The following is a 19,369-nucleotide window of genomic DNA, read 5'->3' as shown; positions in this document are numbered from 1 at the left end:
AAATAGATATTGAGTTAAATAAATTTCCACCAAAACAAAGCAAAATAAAATCAAAGGATGAGAAACAGGGATGCACTGGAAAAAGAGAAAAGGAGAGAAAATTGGGGGCAAATTATCTCACATGAGGATGTAAGAATCAATACAATAGAGGGGAAGATGGGGGGTAGCAGGCAATGTTTGAACCTTAGAATCATTGGAGTTGGCACAAAATGGGAATAATCCTCATGCTGTTACCTCTAGAAACCCATCTTACTAGAGGGAAATAAGAAGGGGAGGGGAACAATAAAAGGAGAGGCAGACAAAGGGAGGGCTAAGAGGGTAAACTTGGGGAGATCGTAGTCATCCTGAATCTTTCAAAGCTGTTCAACTTGACAACATTGTGGTTATTGCATAAGTGGTTTCCTTTGGTTCTGGTCCCTTTAGTCAACAGCAGTTCATATTATTCCTTATTTGTTATGACTCAATTATATTTCATTAAGATCATATACCAACATTTGTTGGACTATTCCCTAATTGATGGGCAAGCTTATGGGAGAGTATGCCAGTTTGAACATATTTCTCTCTTTCCAAGCTATAAATTGCTTGGATAAATAATGCTATATATTAAATAAAACTGGTTTTGATAGACTAGTACCTAAATGTGGAATACAGTATTAGTACTAATTTTTTTTTCTTCAATTAGGCTATCTTCTCTCTTTCATGCGGCAGGTAGTACCTATAATATGGGTTCTCTGGAATAGTCTTGGGTCATTATAATGATCAGCATAACTAAGTCTTTTAAATTTTTTCTTTACACCTATGATTTTATTATATAGATTGCCCTCTTGCTCCTTCTTGTTTTGTCCTACATCTTTTTATACAAATCTTTCTAGGTTTCTCTAAAATGGTTTTGCCATTTCTTACCCATGCTTTTTCTACACAGATATTCTCTATCCTTGAAATGTTCTCCTATCCTTCATAAAATCCTACCCTTCCTACCCAATAGAGGAGATAGGATGGTACAGTGAAAAGAATCCTAGCTCTAGTACTTAAATATTTGTATGACCTTAATCAAGTTACTTGGTCAAGGTCACAAACTTCCTGGGGCCCAGGTTTCTTGTCTCTAAAAGATGTTTGGAAGGATGGACTCTGAATCTATGACCTTCTGATCCACCTTTCAACTATACTCAAATGTCAACTCTGCTCTGCTTGTTTGTGCGCCCTTTGATTTTCTTCTATTCTCAATGATCTCTTAAATACCAGATTCGATTCTTTTTGAATTTATTATAGTTCTTTACTTCTCTGCACTGTGAACTATTTTTTCTTCTTGGATGCTCTCTCCAGTCTGCGGTTTTTAAGGCACTATTCTCTCTTGGTTCTCCTATCTATTCAACCACTCCTCAATTTATTTTGCTGGATGACTCTGCTCTTTGAAGTCTTCTTTTCTTCTCTCTTTATACTTCCAAATACCACATCAACTCTTATGATAAACTCCTATGATTGTATTAATAAAATCCATGTTGATCATTCTTAGGCCTCGATGGCCATCCTTAAGGTCCCTCCTGAGCTTCTGTTGTGAACTGTGTTTTGGGCACAGATATATGTCCCATAGGCATATCAAACTCAACATTTATAAAATAGATTTATCTTTCCCCTAAGTCACTTATCTTCTGAGTTTCCTTATTTCTGTGGGGAGCACCACTATACTTTTAGTTATCCAGGTTTGACAAGAGTTGGAATGTCTGTATTCCTATACTTCTCACTTTCCCTTATTCCATGTGTCAACATGGAATCTAAGAACAAGGCCTAGTGGGATATGATGAATCCCAAGTTTCTGGACTAGTTTATAGGAGACCCCAAAGCTTGTCCTTGTTCCCTGTTCCCATGGGAATCTACCCTGAAGGGAATCCCAGGCTAGCAATTTCAGGTTGAGTGGGGAACCCTCAGGGGAATGACAATCCTAGTTGAATTGGACTAAGAATATGCTAAGGACCCTCTTTGTATTAGTTAGTCTCCTCTATTGTATTAGACCCTTTCCCAAGAGGATCCACACCTGGGCAGGAATCATCCTTTAGTATCCATTGTAAGTAGTCCCTTCCCTTACACCCTAGCCTCTATTTAGGATTCCTTTCCCAAGCTTGATTGTATCCTGCCAATGTAGTATGAACACTCCCATTTTCTTTGTAGCTATAGTGATGTCAATCATCTTTCCCTGCCCCTGGATTTCCCAAATGGTATATAGGTTCCCCAAATTCTTTTGTTTCCTGGAGTCCATCCAGTGTAGTGGCACTCCCAGGGGTCAGTGACCACAGAGTTCAATCCTCGGACTGGCACGCAGCTTGTCAAGGCCTTGATTAAAAAGTGATTTTGACTATTTAATAGTTCTGTGTTTTTCCCAGTCAGACACATATATCCATTTTTTTTTAATCTTGTATCCCTCCCTTTCCCTCTTTTTACATAGCTACTCTAGTTTAGGTCCTCTTGCTTGGACTATTGCAATAGTTTCCCATTTCTTCTCTTTGCCTCAAGTCTCTCCCTTCCATGTGTGGACCTGACTGGTAGCACTGTTATAGGTGTTAAACAGGAAAAAATACAAAACTATTAAACAGTCAAAAAAACCACTCTTTAATTAAAAAAAAAGGGTTCAGTGCTCTCCTCAAGGTCTCCACACAAGAGTCCCCAGATTCTGGTTGGTCTAGTGCAGAGTCCTGGATGACAACTCCAAAAATCCATGAAAATTGGGAAGCTTATATACCCTTTTTGGGGAACTTGGTAGGGACTGAAGATGGGAGAGTATAGTTGATTGGCTTTACAATGGCTACAAAGAAAATGAGAAGCCCTAGATGGGGAGACAGATGCTTTACAATGCACACAAAAGGGAGTATCCAGACCAGGGCTGGGATGCCACAGTGAAGGACTTTGGCCTAAGGGGAGAAACCGTGGAGACAAAAAGGGCACTCAACACCTGATTTGCTAGCCCTACCTAAACTACTTTAAGGTCTATTGTTAATCTGAATTTATGAAGTTGAGCTTTTCCCTCAGGGGAAAACTCATGTGACAGAGTCAAACTTGAGATGTTCACCTTCAAACTAACTAAACTGGGGAGTTATCAGACTGTAGGAGGCTATAAGTTTGGGGGTTTCTAGATTCCCCATTGACAAGGGGGTATAAATTAGATTACAATGATGCATTCAGAAATCATTACATGTTTAACAAAAGAAGGTTCACTTAACCCTAATATAGAAAGGATATTCTGGGATAGCATAGTAGGTAGAACATGTTCAAAAATGGCTTCAGATACTTCCTGAGAGACCTTGGGCAAGTCACTAAACCCCAACTGCCTAGCCCTTTCTGTTTTTCTGCCCTAGAATCAAAACTTATCAATTCTAATACAGAAGGTAAAGGATGTCAACATGGAATCTAGGAATTCCAAACTTGTGGCCTAACTGATGGGAGCTAAATCCAATCCGAAGTAGAGTGACTGTCTCCAGAAGCCTTTCCCAGTATATCACACCCTCCTTCCAAGGACTTCAGCTTGTGAGACTGAAGACCTACTTAGACTGAAGACCTACTTGGGCTCCCACCTGAAGAGGATTGTCAATACACAGTATTGATTCTAAGACAGAAGGTAAGGGAAAGAGAGTGAGACAAGAGACACACAGAGAGAGAATGAATAAATATTCAACAAGGATACAGTAGCACTTAGTTTATATATAGAAACTAATCTGGCCATCAGGGCTGGGTGTGAGGTCTTAGGAGCCTGGAGGGTGTAGATACCACCTAGTTGGACCTTTTCTTTTTTAAAAAATTTAATAGATGATTTAGAATATTTTTCTATGATTACAAGACTCATGCTCTTTCCTTCCTTTCCCCCCACTCCCCACCCTTATCTGAAGCGTAATTCCACTGTCATGGATCAAGACTAGGTAGACTTTGTTATGAACTTAGGTGACCAGAAAGCCATGAGGTTTCTAGCAAGCTGAGTCAAGGAAGGTATAGCTTGAACTTTACCCTATCTCCTCTGGTCAATTAAGTCCAGCATTGTTGCCTTTTAAGGAAAATCTTGCCTAAGCCAGCAGACTTCCCTTTCCCCAAAGGGAACTCTGGTAGGTGCTGGGCTTACTTACTTCCTTTATCCATCCTTAATGGGTGGCAAAAATGATTTTCCTAAAAGTGTAGATCTGACAAAGTAATTCTATTCGGTGAACTACAGTGGTGTAAACCTTAAAATTTCTCAGGCTTATGAATGTTAGGGGTTTCCCCCATTGGGGAATCTTCTACTTTAAAAAATTCCCTAGCAGATGGTGAGAACTCTACTTGAGTGTGGGGGCTCCTAGCTATGGGAGTGTCCCTGCTCCACCCTACTTAAGACTGCTTTAGGACAGAAAACTGTTTGCTAAACAATGAAAGTACTTTGATCCATGCTTATGGAAGGGACAGGAAGTTCTTTGAGTCATGACTGTTTTAGAATTGATACAATGGGATACTAAGTACCTATAAAGGTGGGGCAACTTGTACACTACTTAAACCTAAAAGGGTGATAACTTATTCAGAGGTTTTTTCTTAATGAAATTTGTCAACACAGCAGCATTTTTTCCTGACTTACTAAAGAGATTAAAACTACTCAGCTGTGAATTCAAAATGGGCGGTCCTTTAGAAACATCTACAGTGATTGGTAGATGTAAGGACTTAGGGGAGGTGACAGAGGAGATTTTGCCCTTAAAATTAAGAGCTTGGATCTCATTCAGGGATCTCGATTTCTGACTCTCATTCTGGAGGAGAGCTCCTTGAGGAGCTCCCCTAAGGGGCTCTGTCCCTCTGGGGTAGGAGCTCTGGAGGCTCTTGAGAGAGGCCCTTTGAAACAATCTCTGGCTGGAAGACTCTTTGGGGAAGGACGCTGGCCTGGTGTCACTAGTATCCTTGTTTAGTCAGACCTTGTGGTGAGTGTTAAAAAACTGACTGATTTCTCTTTTAAGACTCAGGTCTAGGCCATATTGGCTTGAGGCCCTTCATACTTATTCCTTTCTTACTCTCTCTCTCTTTCTTTGATTACTCATTGTATTGTTAATTAAAAATCTCTATAAACCCAATTGACTTGGGTATTTGAATAATTGGGAATATTTCCCTGGCGACCACCTTATATTTGATTTTAAAACCCAAGACACTGTAGTGAAACATATTTCTGTGGTCAAATTTACTCACCCTCTCTTATATCTATCACAATTTATATCTTCCACTATTTTAATCACTACAGTTTAAGACCTCAACCATTTTAAATCTCACATTGGCTCCCTATTGATCCTATGATCAAAAATAAAATATTCTATTCTTTTGCAACTAGGCCCCACCCTACCCTTTCCTGCCTTACTACACATTACTTCCCTTCTCTGTATGATATGGAAGTACTTCCTTAATGACATGGGCACGGTATCCCAGAAACCCAGGCCAACTATTATCAGGGAAACTCTCTTGCTTTACCTCCTCCTGACTCTTAACCTAGAAACACCCAATGACCCCACCTAGGGTCCTGAGATGTTTATCCTCCTTAATTGTCCTCTAGATTTAAGATGGACAAAGAGATGAATCTTTATGCCTCCAGGCAGACCCCAGTCAGATGACCACCTCACCCCACCAAATGCCTGAGGGACTAATACTCTAGGTCATGTCCACACCAGGACATAGCATCTAAAGAGTATATAAACCCCAGAACTGATGTCATCTGGGTGACAGCCTTTCCATCCATGCTGTCCTCCCAAGGAGCTGCTCCCCATCTTGCTGTTCCACCTTGCTATCCTCCTGGCCATTCTCAACATTACTTTCTAAATTAATAAATCTCTTTTTTTGTTTTTAAGCTAAGTTTTGGAGTCTTGCATTCTTGCAAAAGGTATCCTTCCCGAATCCCAAGGGTATCCTTCCTGCCCATAACATTTTGGTGTCCACATTGACCCCCATAACACTTAACAGCCAAAATCACTGTTTCCCACATCATCTCCATACTTCTGAACTAGCTGTTTCCCATGACTGGAATACACTCTCTCCTCACCTCCACTTAGTACAAGAACTAGCTTCTTACACATGGAAGCCTTTTCTGATTCCCCACTCAGTTACTAGCACCTTTCTTTTTATTTTATTTATTTATTTTTATAAAAACCCTTACCTTCTATCTTGGAGTCAATACTGTGTATTGGCTCCAAGGCAGAAGAGTGGTAAGGGCTAGGCAATGGAGGTCAAGTTGACATGGGCACTGTACCCCCAGAAACCCAGGCGAACTATTATCAGGGGAACTCCCTTGTTTTTTTCCTGACTCTGAGACTAAAAACACCCAATGACCCCTCTAGGATCCTGAGATGACTATCTTCCTTTGATCGTCCTCTAGATGGACAGAAAGATGCACCTTCAAGCCACACCTTGATCCTATCAGACATCTGTTTGTTCCCTAAAACTAAGGAATCTTTATGTCCCCAGGCAGACCCCAGTATGATCACCCCACCTCATGCCTGAGTGACTATTGTGAAAAATGTATAAAATCCCCAGAACTGATGTCATCTGGGGGACAGCCTCTCCATCCACGCTGTCCCCATGGGGGAACAGCCTTTCCTTTCATGCTGTCCTCCCAAGGAACTGCTCCCCATCTTGCTGTTTCACCATGCTATCCTCCTGGCCACTCTCAACATTACTTTCTAAATTAATAAATCTCTTTTTGTTTTTAAGCTAAGTTTTGGAGTCATTGCATGCTTGCAAAAGGCATCCTTCCCGAACTCCAAAAAGGTTATCCTTCCTGCCCATAACAAAGTGACTTGTCCAGGGTCACACAGATGGGAAATGTCTGAGGCCAGATTTGAACCTAGGACCTCCCATCTCTAGGCCTGGCTCTCAATCCACTGAGCCACCCAGCTGCCCCCTACGAGCACCTTTCTGACAATATTATATTTACAAAATACCATTCTGTATATACCTACTTATGTACACATCTCCCATAGACATATTGCTAGTTCCTCAAAGTCAGGGATGGTTTTGCTATTGTCTTTCTATCTTTAGTGTCTAGCACAGTACCTGACACATAATAGACACTTAATGTTTGTTGACTGATTGATCAACCTGCATGGATACAATCTAGGAGAGGGTATCATGGATCCCTTTGGCTGACTGGTGAAGCCTACAGAATTCTTCTCAGAATTATATTTGGTTTTTGTTTTTTAATTTATACTTGAAATTGCAGCTAGAGGTTAATGAAAATAAAATTGTAATTTTTTTTCATCCAATTTCATCAATCCCTCAATTGACCCTTAGGTACCTTGGGAGTTCAGGAATCCCATGTTAATAACCTCTGAGCCAAGGCAACTTTACTTAAATGAAGCGAATTCCTTCTGCATCTTGATACAAAATAACCAAGTTTTTATTATAACCACATAGCCAAGATAATCTTGTCTTGTTATTGTAATGTTATTGTCTCAATCTTGTAATGTTATTGTCTTTAGTGAATTGCTTATATCCAGTCTAGAAACTGTGGGCAGGGACCACTATAACTTGTAACACACTTTGATTAGCTGACCATTGAATTTTCCTTCTGGTTTCCTTCTAATTGTTTCAGATTACCTAGATCTTCTCTCCTTAGTGAAACCATAAACTAAAGTAGGATTGCAATGAAGTCTACTTATTTTCTACCATAGATCCTTTCAGTTGGAAGGGGCCATAGAGGATATTGTGGGGTACAGATGTGTTTCCCTGGGGTTCGGGAAGGATACCTTTGCAAGAATACAAGACTCCAAAATTAACTTAAAAGTAAAAAGATTTATTAGTAACGTTGCATTTTCGGCAATCAAGACAGCAAGAGTGGAACAACCTCCCTCAAGTGCCTCAATTCTGGGGTTTTTATATTCAATGAAGACTTGACTCTGGGGCAAGAGTTTGGGGAGGAGTTTTCCCTGAAGGCATGGGGGTGCTTCTTATGATTTGGATCAATGGGACAATCAAAGGAGGATAATCCTCTCAAGGTCAAATGTTTTGGGTTGGGAGTCAGAGGGTGTAAGGGAGCAAAGGAATTTCCTTGCTAATAGTTTGTCTTGAGTTTCTGGAGGTACAATGCCCAAGACAAGATCACAGTTCAACCTCCCTTATCTTAGAAAGAAGGAAACTGAGGATGTGAGGTTGAAGGGTCTCTAAGGTACTATCTAATTTTAACATTCTATTATTCTCTGAAGATTGAGAATTCAGGGAGTCTAAATACAACTTTACAGCAATTATGGAGGGCATTAGAAGGTAGACCAAAAGTTAACTAGCATTTAAGTGCTTACTATGTGCTCAGAAGTGCTGGGAATACATAGAAACAAAGACACTCCTATATTCAAGAAGTTTAGATTTCAAATAAAGAAGAGCACATACTACACAGCAACTTGAAAAGGTAGGGAATGAAGGTAGCATGAGGAGTATACCTTTTGAAGAGGCATGGTAGGAAAAGTCTGGAATGCAACTGTGAAAGTAGCCTGGGTGCTCTCTTTAAATGGAGGTTCTGGGAGAAGCTATCCAATCTGAGGAGCAGGTCACAGAGATGGAGGGTTTTTCCAAAGTTTTAATTCCAGGGCTGGCCTGAGGCTTCAGGATGAAGATCTGGGTTATGGTAGAGGAAGTCCAGAGTGTAGCCTGGAGAGGAAAATCAGAATGGTTTTTTAAAGCTCAGTCCACAGTATCCTATCTCATGTGAGGGAATTAATTTCATTCAGGTCTTCAGTTATTTTACGATATTGTCAAATTCTGACCTTAAAGACCAGAACAATCTGAACCTTCATGGACAAGAAATGGGTGGTTGGCACTTGAGGGAGGTTGTTCCACTCTTGCTGTCTTGATTGCCGAAAATGCAACGTTACTAATAAATCTTTTTACTTTTAATTACAGGGAATAGATTACAGGTATACCTTAGTCCCAATAAAATGCATATTTCTGAAAAGTAGTATATAAGTAGATTCCCATTTACTCATTAATACCCTTTTTCAGAGATGTTTTATCTAAATTTTCTGGATTTCAAATATGGGGGGTATTATAAGTATTACAATTAATTATTATCATGCTATATATGCTACATTATTGAATTTATATTACTATTATATATTATGTAGCATGCTACATAATTATATTATCTATATTGTCATATAACAATGTAATAATTAATTCTATAACATTGATATTTAATGTTATATAAATTAATATATATTTTTATAATTGGTTTTTCATTTACATAATTATTATCAAATAGTTGTATTCATTGTTAAATAATTACATAACTTCATTATACTTCTATAACTTCAAGTCCCCTTAGCTAAATATCTAATCTTCTACAAGAAGCCTTTCTCGAATCCCCAATACTAAAGCCTTTCCTCTGCTGATTATTCCCAATTTATCCTATACGTCTTATTTGTATATAGCTGTTTGAATATTACTTCACCACTGGACTGTAAAATCCTTGAAAACAGGGATTGTCTTTTGCTTTGAAATCTCAGTGCTTGGTACTTAGCAAGATGATTAATAAATGCTTGGTGATTGAATGATTAAAAACTTATGTCTTTTAAGAGAGGCTATATGAAGGGAATATGCTCCACTAATTTGGGCCAAAGTTTTTGTCAATCGCAGAGCCTTTAGGTAATAAAACATTAGGTATATGTTTACATATCTCCTACACACACAAATTTCAACTAGTCAACCGCTGAATAAGCATTTGGTAAACTCTTACCATGTACCGGGGGCAGCTAGGTGGCGCAGTGGATAAAGTGTCCTGGAGTCAGGAAGACAGGTTCAAATCCGACCTCAGACAAGAAAACCCCCAAAGAGGTCTATGAATCGGACATGACTAAAAATAGCAATGCAGTAGGCCCTGGGCAAAAAGAAAAAAAAGAAAGGCATAAGACGGTGCCTGCCTTTCAAAGGGCTTACAGTCTAACAGGGAAGACTACATGCAAACTGTAGATAATTAATGGAGAAGGCATTCAAATTTTCCATTATCAGGATGCTGAGGAGGAGGAGGAGGATTGGAGATGGAGCACACCTGTACAAGGAACCAGTTATTAGCCCCTCCTTTCTGCCGGTAGAAATTGCGCTCCACCAATCAGAGAGGAAGCTAGAGGAGCCGTGTGGGCGGGCAGAGGGAGCTCTAAGGCCGGGTTCCTCCCCCTTTGTTCAGCGCAGACCGCAGGATGGGGGGATGGGGAGGGGTGGCGCGACGCGATTTGGAGAGGCCGTGGGGAGGAGGAAAAGGCGAGCCTGGTCTCTCCTCCTTTTTCTCCTCCCTCCTCCCCCGCCGCCTGACCGGAAGTATGTGATCCCGGAAGTTCCGGTGCCATTGCTGTGTGGGATAAACAGTAATGGCGGAGGCTGCAGCTCCCGGAACAACAGCCACAACATCAGGAGCGGCAGCGGCGGCGGCGGTGGCAGCGGCCTCCCCCACCCTCACCCCCACAGTCGCTTCCCAGTCCCCAGCGGCGGGAGGAGGAGGGGGAGGCAGCGGCGGTGGCTGGACCAAACAGGTCACCTGCAGGTAAAGCGGCTAAGAGGCTGAGGGAAGATGGAGGGGGGGCGGGGAGGAGAGAAAGCCGGCGTTTCCATGACCCCCGCCCGGGGGCGCCGCTGCCCCCGCACCCCGCGGCCTCCTCCTCTTCAATTGGGGCGCCCCCAAACCTAGGGACTCCCTTCTGGCGGCTTCCCTGTTTCATTTCTGGGTGTCCTTGCGGGGACCCCCATTCCAGTCTCACCCCCCCTTTTTTTTAAGTCATCGCAGGCCATTAATTGGGGGGAAAGCGCCATTCCAGGAGGAAGGAGTGAAGTGATCGCCCCCTCTTTCCTTGGCCGTGTCATGCGCGAACTTGTTCCCCAAATCCCATCGCCCGGGTTTCCTTGGGAGGAAGTGGGGGTTGGGGGGTGTCGTTCTTCCTTGTACTCTCAAGGTCTTTTCTTGGGGCCTTGGGAGTCCCTGCAGAGGGCCCCAGCAAGATTGCCCTGTCTCTCCAGCCTTCTTTCCTCTGGGCTACCCGGCTGCAACCGGTTACAAAGGCTGTTATTTATCTCCCCTGCTGTGAGAAGTCGCTTTTGTATTTTTCCTCTCCCTATTTAATCCGACTTGGGGATTCTGGGCTTTGTCTAGAACCAAATCCGAGGCCCAGAAAGCTATCCTACCCTAACTTATCTCGAGGATGCAACTCACCTCCCCGGTTTAGAATCTACCTCTTCACTTCTGGAAGCAACAAAATCTTGGTGTTCAGATGATTGCTGCACTCCCCATAAATCAGCTTTGCTCTGGTACAAACAAGGATTTCTGCTTTGTCTTAGCCCACTTGATATTGTACGCAGTGAACTAAAGGATCATTTTCAGAGAAAAAATACTGTATTTGCAGCATGGGTTTTAATCACTTTGAAATACTGAGTCAGCATTCAGTCTTTCTTTTTAATATTGCTGATTTTTATTTTACGATTGATTAGAAAAGAGACTCTTGTTGGTGAGTAAGATAATGTGAAGAAATGTATCTGTTTTTTTTTTAAACATGCTGTGCATTTTTTTATGTTGTAGGCACGAAGTTTACTATTTTTTTAGTATTAATTTCAGGTCCTTTTTCCCCTCTCTAAATGCAGGTATTTTAAGTAGTCAGAGACATGCAAAATTTCATTTTAGTAAGTCTTCCCTTCAATAAAGACACTTAGCTAATAGAGAAATAAGCTTGACCGCATAACTATAAAACATACTGGGTATTTATAAGGAATTTCAAATTTCTTTTTCATGAAACCAATTTTATGTAAATGGTTTTCATTTATTTTTGTTATACTCAGCTATCACTATGGACAGCTTAGAATTTTAGGTTATATTTGAGTCTCTTTTTGATGTTAAATACTTTATCCTTGGAGTACTTTATTAGTTTTCTGGGTATGCCAGTCTTTTATTCTAGCCTATAGTCTCCCCAATACAATTGCTTGAAGTAAAATTCTTTGAATAGTTTACTTTTAGACTTTTGCCCAAGATTTCATAATTACTACTGATACCTATACCCTTGGATTTAAGAGTCACAGAGACTTGCTTCAGCTGCTTATTACCTGTGCAACTCTGGGCAAGCCACTTAAGGTCTTTTAGCCTCAGTTTTCTCATATTTAAAATAGGGATGATACCCCATCTCATAGGATAAGAGTCAAATAAGAGAATAATTTGCAAACTTCCAGTATATTCATATTAGCTCTTATTGGCAACAATGCATAATTATATAGCTAATCCTAATTTAGCCTGTTGGAACTCACCATCAGCTTGATCTTTTCAAACATCTATTTTTGTTTCTTTCCTTTGACTCCCTTCTATTCTTGGCCAGTCTTTCTATCCCTTATACCAAAATTGCTCTAGAGAAAAGAGAATTGGATTCTAGTTTCAATTTATTATGTGAACTTAGACAAGTCACTAGTTATCTATCCCAGGAGTCTTAATCTTTAAAATAAATCTCTTGTGACCCCTTCCAGCTCTAATATCCTTTAAAGATATATGCGATTACTCATGCAGAGGACTTTGTTTCCTTCTCTCTTCCAATTTGTGTGCTACATTACCCATGCAAAATACTTTTCCCTTAAGCTTTACTGATTTCCCCTCATCAGTCATTCCATGAATTCTTTATTTTCCTTAAGCAACATAATGGATCAGAATTAGTTTGTAAACCAATAAAATAATAGTTTAGAAGTTTGTTACTAATCCATTGTGGGAATCCTTTTGTGTCATGGACAGTGAAGAATTTTTATAGTTCAGAAACTTGGTAGACCTGATCTGTACAGGGTTTTGTAAAAGATTATGCTGCTCTAATCCTAGTATTTAGTTCTTATGTAAAGCAGTGAGAGACAGTTTGAGTGGGTAAATAGAGAGTTAACCTTGGAATACTGAAAGACCTAAGTTCAAACCCCAATTCTGGCAACTACTGATGTTGTGACTCTGGTCACTTATCTTCAAGGCGCAGCAGACAACTCTGAAGCTACAAGGTCCAGAACGGTTGTTGATGTACATTTGTGGCTGGAGTTTCCTCACCAGAACTTTCCTACACCAGTGAAAACAAGAGTTTGACCTCAGTATATATTTACAACTTTGGGCTTAGGTGGATTATATAGTACCTAATAAGAATTATGATGAATTTGCCATGCTTAATGGGAGTTTTCTTCAGAATAGAATCATTATGTCTATTAATTTTCAATAGACTCCATTTTCAACTGCAACTACCATCTATGTAGTAGTCTATGTAGTAATCATTCTTAATTTCCTTGCATAGAAGAATAAGATACCTAAAAGAAGAGACTCTTTGTCAGACTTGTTAAAATTACTTCTGTTTTTTAAAAACAAAAAAGAAACTAGGGAGTTGGAGGGCAGGGAAATGAACAAGGGATGACTAGGCATCTTAATAAAAATCATGTTTCTTGGAATTAAACCAGAGTCTCTCTGTAATGTGGTTCACGATGTAGGATGATTTTATAGGTAAGACTAAGTTATAAATAGCTTCTTCCAGTACTCCTTGTAACTAAACCCTTTTGGAAAGAGTCCAAGGTGGTCCTGTGTTATACAGTTGGTGTTACAATGAGGCTGCAGTGTACATGTTTCTTTACCACATATCATCCACAGATCTAGGCATTTGTCCAATACTGCCTTCCTCACAAAAGGTATAATGCCTTCTAGAAGCTGCTAAAGCTACTTCTCTCCATCCAAAAAGCAAAACTTGTTCACTTCTTTTATTGGAGGGTACCAATTTTCATTGATTATATCCAATTTTGTATTGTTATTTCTCAAGATATTTTTCTTCTGTTATTTAATGTTAAACATTTCATGGTTCTCTTATCAGTGCAGCCCTCCATCTCCCCCAAACTGTTAATATTTCCATACATCTTAAGGACCAGGATGAGACCTGAGGATTTTGCCACTCTTTAGCATCTCTAAGGAAAAAATGGGTGAGGTTAAAGGAAATGGCTAGGTATTACTGTGGATTGAGTATTTGACCTGGGGTGGAGAATGGGGCCTAGAGTTCAGAATTGATTTCATATCTGGCCTCAGACACTTGTCCCTTCACCCATTTTGCCATGGTTTCCTTGTCTATAAACTGAGCTGGAGAAGGAAATGGTAAACCTCAATATCTTTACCAAGAAAATCTCCAAATGGGGTCAGGAAGAGTTGGACACAACTGAAATGATTGAATTTAACATACAAAACAATTAAAGGCTTAATCATAACTCACAAATTTTATGGTATTTCAAATGCATTCCTCAGAAGTCCCAAAGGAAATTGAAGTCATTTAGCAAGCATTTATTAAGCCCCTATGTTCCAAGACATTGTGCTAATTACTGGGTGTGCAGAAAATTAGTCAGTGCTCTCAAGGAATAGTCTAATGGTGGAAACAGCATGCAAACAACTACTTACAAACAAGTCACATACCAGATAAGTTAGAAATAAGCAAAAGGGAAAAGGTACTACCTTTAAAAGGGGATTGAGGAAAGCTTTTAGGAGGAGAGATTTTAGCTGGGACTTGAGGGAAGCTAGGGAGACCAGGAGGTGGAGATGAAAAGAGAGACATGGTGGGGATAGCCAGAGAAAATGTCTAGATTTGAGAGATGAAGCATCTCCTGTCAGGAACAGCAAAGGGAGCCTTTGTCACTGGATCATAAGAGCATGTGTGGAGAGGAGAAAGTATATATAAGAAGATTGGAGTGGTAGAAGGACTCTAGGTTACAAAGAGCTTTGGATCCTCAGTAATGGGGAGCCACTGGAGTTTATTGAATAAGGGAGTGACATACTCAGACCTGTACTTTAGGAAGGTAGGTAGTTTGACAGTTAGGTGGAGGATGGTCTGGAGTAAGGAGAGACTTGAGTCAGGAAAACCAACCTGAAGGCTGTTGGAATAGTCCAGGTATGAAGTGATGAGAGCAGAGTGATATGGGAAAAGGGGGGTGTTTAGGAGATATGTTATGAAGGTCAAAAAAAATGACAGGACTTTGGTAACTGACTGATCTGGGAGGGGTGGGAGTTTGAGAAATTCAAGGGGCTTCTCAAGGCAAGACATAATACTCTGCATATTGGAATTTCATTTACTAGTGTAGTATGTGCAATATTCAGGTAAGTGTTCTGCCAAATATTTATAGCAAGTCAAATCTATTCTTCATCAACCTAATTAGAGAATCATAATTTTACTCTCATTAGAAACTTCTTAGACATAGTTGTCATCATCACCTTAAATTTTTGGTTTCGTTAAAGGTTGCTAATTTAGAAATGGCCCATAAATAATTGCTGTATATTTATAATGTTTGGATTTCATGCAAGCACTCTTATATTATTGAGTAGTTTTAAGAATACCTTGCTACAGAATCTCCATTAAAAATAAAGCTGCTATGATGGAAAAGTTTTTCTGGAAATGGTGTTCATGTACTTTGTTACTCAGTTTTTTAACCTGAAAACTATTTGGTATTGCTTTTCTGTGTAAAAGAAAAAAACAGCAACCCACCAATAAAATTTTTTATTAATAAAATAAGTTGACCCGATGAAATCAATTAAGTATTAACTAATATAAAAGCAAATATCTTGAGTATCTGCAAGGCACAATGGGGAATTCAGAGAACTAGGACAAGCATACACCTAGTTGCAAAGAGTGTTATACCAACAAGAAGAATTAAATTACAGTATAAAATATTTCATGATTAAACATCAGATTAATCAGCAAATAACATTCCTAAATCTCTAGGGAATTGTAAGTAATACCTATTAACATACTGACTGGATCCAAGAAACTTTCACAAGCTCCCAGTGAGTTCCATCTGGCCACAGTGTTTTAAATTATCAAAAGATTCAATTCAAATATTAAGTATGTACTCTGTACAAACTGCTGGGGATACATGAAATAAGGAATGGGCTTGGAATTAGTAAGGATAAGATAGGGATGGTTGAAAGAGTACAAGAAGAATATTGAGATAGGCTGGACAGGTATATTTCTTAATCAGGGAAGTGCCATGATTAGAGTTCTAGAACTTGAAGGTTGAGCAGGGAGGTGCCAGAAGAGTTTATTACAGTAGTCTAGGAGAAATACTGAAAGTCTAAACTAGAATAATGGGAATGAAAAGGAGAAACATTTAAGAAATGTTGAGTTAGAATGCACAGAACTTAGTTTGGGAACTGAGTGATTATTGGGAGAGAAGAAAGAAGCAAATATCCATAAGTTTTCCTACCTGGATGACTTAAGGGGAATGCTGGTACTATAGCTGGAAAAATTGGCGTTAGGGAGGTGGACAGGTCTTTGAAAATAAATTCTGCTTTGGGCACAACTGACTTTTTTCCAGGAGATGAACAACAGGCAGTTAGAAATGTGAACCTGGTGCTTAGGGGAGAAATTGGTCCTAGAGATAAGATTAGAATTATATGCATACAGGTAATTATTAAACATGAGATAATCAAGAAAAAATACCTAGAGAAAGTCAAGGATCCATCATAAAGTTACTGTGTCCAAAAATCCAGAGCTTCTTATGGAGATTTTGAAGGCTATATAATCTACCAAATGAAGAATAACTTCTATTCCTTGACTTTCTTAATTCTTTAGTCTCCCCCCTCTTCCTCCCATCCCCAACAAAGAGATTTTATTAAATTCAATAAAGGGATTCATTATGGTCTTATTTTTAAAATACTCTGCTAAGTGCAGGGCATACAAAGATAAAAATGAAACTATTCCTCCCCTTGAGTTTACAGTCTATTTGAGGGATACAAAATTTACAAATGTATATAAGTAGAAAATACATACAAAGTCATTCCAAGAGGGAGATAGTAGGAATATCTGGAGGAATTAGGAAGGCCACTTATAAAAGGTGGCACCTAAGATGTGCTTTGAACAAGGTTAAGATGAAGGAAGAATGCATTATAATAAAGGGGTCCCACTTGCGTAAGAAATGGAGATTTCTACATCTAGTTTGGGACTAACTTAGTTCTCCAGAATATCCCCCCCAAAAAAATGGTACCATCCTACCATAGGTCTGTATTACCTCTCACCTACCTAAAGTGATCTTCCTACCTCAGATCCCTCCAAGTTAATTCAACACAGTATTGCCCCATAAAACTTAATGCAATGCCCTAACCTTGAGTTATGCCCAAAAGTGTTCAATGACTTCTCATTGCCTGTGGAATAGAGTACAGGCCTGACATTCAAGGCCTTCCATAATTTGCTCCAACTCATGTTTAAAGAAGCAACATGGAATGGTGGAAAGAGGACTGAACTTGGAGTCAGGAACTTGGGTTAAAATCCTTCCTCACTGTAACTCTGGGTAAGTCACTTAATCTCTACCTGTTTCAGAACAGTTGTAAAATGAAGGTGTTGGACTCAGATCTTTTCCAGCTGCCTCTAAATATGATTCTAGGACTTTGCTCTGATGCTCAGTATTTTCTCTTTCATGTATTCTCTGCCTCCCAGAACTGGCCTATATTTTCCCTCATGTTATTTTGTGGAATGTCCTTCCCATCTTATTTAAATCCTATCCATCCTTTGAGGCTCAGCTTAAATGTTAATTCCATGAAGCTTTTTTGATCTTCCCCAGGTACAAATAATCTCTCTTTCCTTCTTAACTTTTACATTGTTCTTCTTAAACATTTAGGTTCTCTTTTACATTATAGTTTGCATTAGGTTTTCTTTTACATTATATATAATAGTTACTTTATTTCATAGACTTTCATGTCTTACAAAGCAGTTTTATATGTATTCTCAATTGATCCCTGTAGCAACTTTGTGAAATAGATAGCAACTTAAGTATTTCAAAAGGAGGAAACTGAGAGTCCTAGGGGGTCATGACTTTTCTGAGGATATACAACAGCTAAGTGGCAGATCTAGAATCTGAACGCAAGGCTTTTGTTTCCGGGCCAGTATTCTCTTAGGTATTATTTGACTTACTGCAGCTATTTTGCTAGGATATAAATTCCTTAAGCGAGGGACCATGACTTAACTTTTTAAATCTCTTTTAGCCCCTAACAATGATTTGTACATAGGTACTTAACATTTAAAAATTTGAACCCCGGTCACATGATTATCCAGCTTCTTCAAGTGACAATTCCAAGTTGAACTCACTCTGTTGTTTTAAAAGTTATTTTGTTGGGGGCAGCTGGGTATCTCAGTGAATTGAGAGCCAGGCCTAGAGATGGGAAGTCCTAGATTCAAATCTGGCCTCAGACAACTTCCCAGCTGTGTGACTCTGAGCAAGTCACTTGACCCCCATTGCCTAGCCCTTACCACTCTTCTGCCAAGACAGAAGGTAAGGGTTTAAAAAAAAAAGTTATTTTGTTAAGTCAGCATCAGTCCTTTTGTAATTTTATGCTTATTTTTCCTCATTTTGTCTAATAGCACAACACAGATATTATAATATCCTGCTCTTCAGATATTTGATGTAACTGTTATGTCTCTGGTAGTCTTTTTCTGGACTCACTTTTAAATTTCACACCTACGATAAAGTTTCTGATCTGCTGGTCTGTGTGGTGGTAGTTATTCTCTGAACATATTCTATAGTTTTTAAGTGGCTGTGTTAAGACGTGGCACTCAGAAATGAACACAGTGCTCCACTGTGTAGTCCGAGTAGCAGAGTACAGTGAGACTATTACTTTCCATGATCTAGGTACTATATTTTTTTAATGCCGCCTAAGGTTATGTTAGTTTTAGCAGCCCAGTTACACTGTTGACTCATTTACCCTGCAGCCAACTAAAACTCCTACAAGTCTTTTTGGTGTGTGTGTGTACTCTCTCTCTCTCTCTCTCCCTCTCTCCCTCTCTCTCTCTATCTCTCCCTCTCTCTCTCTCTCTCCCTCTCTCTCCCTCTCTCCCTCTCTCCCTCTCTCTCTCTCTCTCTCTCTCTCTCTCTCTCTCTCTCTCTCTCTCTCTCTCCCTCCCTCCCTCTCTCTCTCTCCCTCTCCCCCCCACCCCCCAGTGGCTTCAAGAAACTAGAGAAATGTAAATGCCATTTTTGTAAACTTTTTAAAAGCAATAACTAAACCTATAATGCTTGTTCACCTGCTGTGGAGCTATGCACAGTCTTAAAATTGGAATATTGAATGTCTTTAATAGGGATAAATCTCCTAGTCTCAAAATTACTCTTTAGCCAAGATAGACATATAGACCCCCCCAAAAGACGGGGGGGGTGGGTATATTTGACAGGCAGAGAGAGTTATATCTAGATAGGGTGGGTGCTTCCTTGGACTTGCTTTATTTTGAAGAGGAAAGGGAACTTGGGCTATCAACCTAGGTTCCTTTGCTTTTGGCCCCAATGACTGGTATACATTTTTCCTCTAATGCTTCTTTCTTTTTCTCTTCCCCTTCAAGGTGCAAGCATTTTGAGTATTTTCTTGGCACAACTTGGGGGAAGGAGCAGAGTGTTCAGTGTACATCAT

General features: G+C 39.7%; 1 protein-coding gene and 1 long non-coding RNA gene across 7 annotated transcripts in view; one reads left to right on the top strand and one right to left on the bottom strand.

Moving 5' to 3' along the window:
* The window catches only part of LOC103097522 (uncharacterized), a 68,502-nt gene extending 58,351 nt beyond the window's left edge, over nucleotides 1-10,151 (bottom strand). For 2 of the 3 annotated variants that reach the window (XR_001625037.2, XR_008912325.1), the window contains exons 1-3: nucleotides 10,016-10,151; nucleotides 9,704-9,844; nucleotides 8,412-8,619 (exon numbers count right to left, since the gene is read on the bottom strand). This is a non-coding gene — a long non-coding RNA (uncharacterized LOC103097522). Of the gene's footprint in view, nucleotides 1-7,750; nucleotides 8,620-9,703; nucleotides 9,845-10,015 lie in introns of those variants that run through there. The other variant, XR_008912324.1, reaches the window with a different exon arrangement.
* Nucleotides 10,152-10,331: 180 nt separating this feature from the next.
* MKRN1 (makorin ring finger protein 1) overlaps nucleotides 10,332-19,369 on the top strand; it is a 34,408-nt gene continuing 25,370 nt past the window's right edge. For all 4 annotated transcript variants that reach the window (XM_056799796.1, XM_007504424.3, XM_007504425.3 and 1 more), the window contains exon 1: nucleotides 10,332-10,504. In XM_056799796.1, the coding sequence (XP_056655774.1) occupies nucleotides 10,332-10,504 (173 nt within the window). The remainder of the gene's footprint in view (nucleotides 10,505-19,369) is intronic.

Source organism: Monodelphis domestica, chromosome 5 (genome assembly GCF_027887165.1).
Source record: "Monodelphis domestica isolate mMonDom1 chromosome 5, mMonDom1.pri, whole genome shotgun sequence".
Lineage (NCBI taxonomy): Eukaryota > Metazoa > Chordata > Mammalia > Didelphimorphia > Didelphidae > Monodelphis > Monodelphis domestica.
Note: the sequence above shows the minus strand (reverse complement) of the source record. Positions and strands in the feature narration are given on the sequence as shown.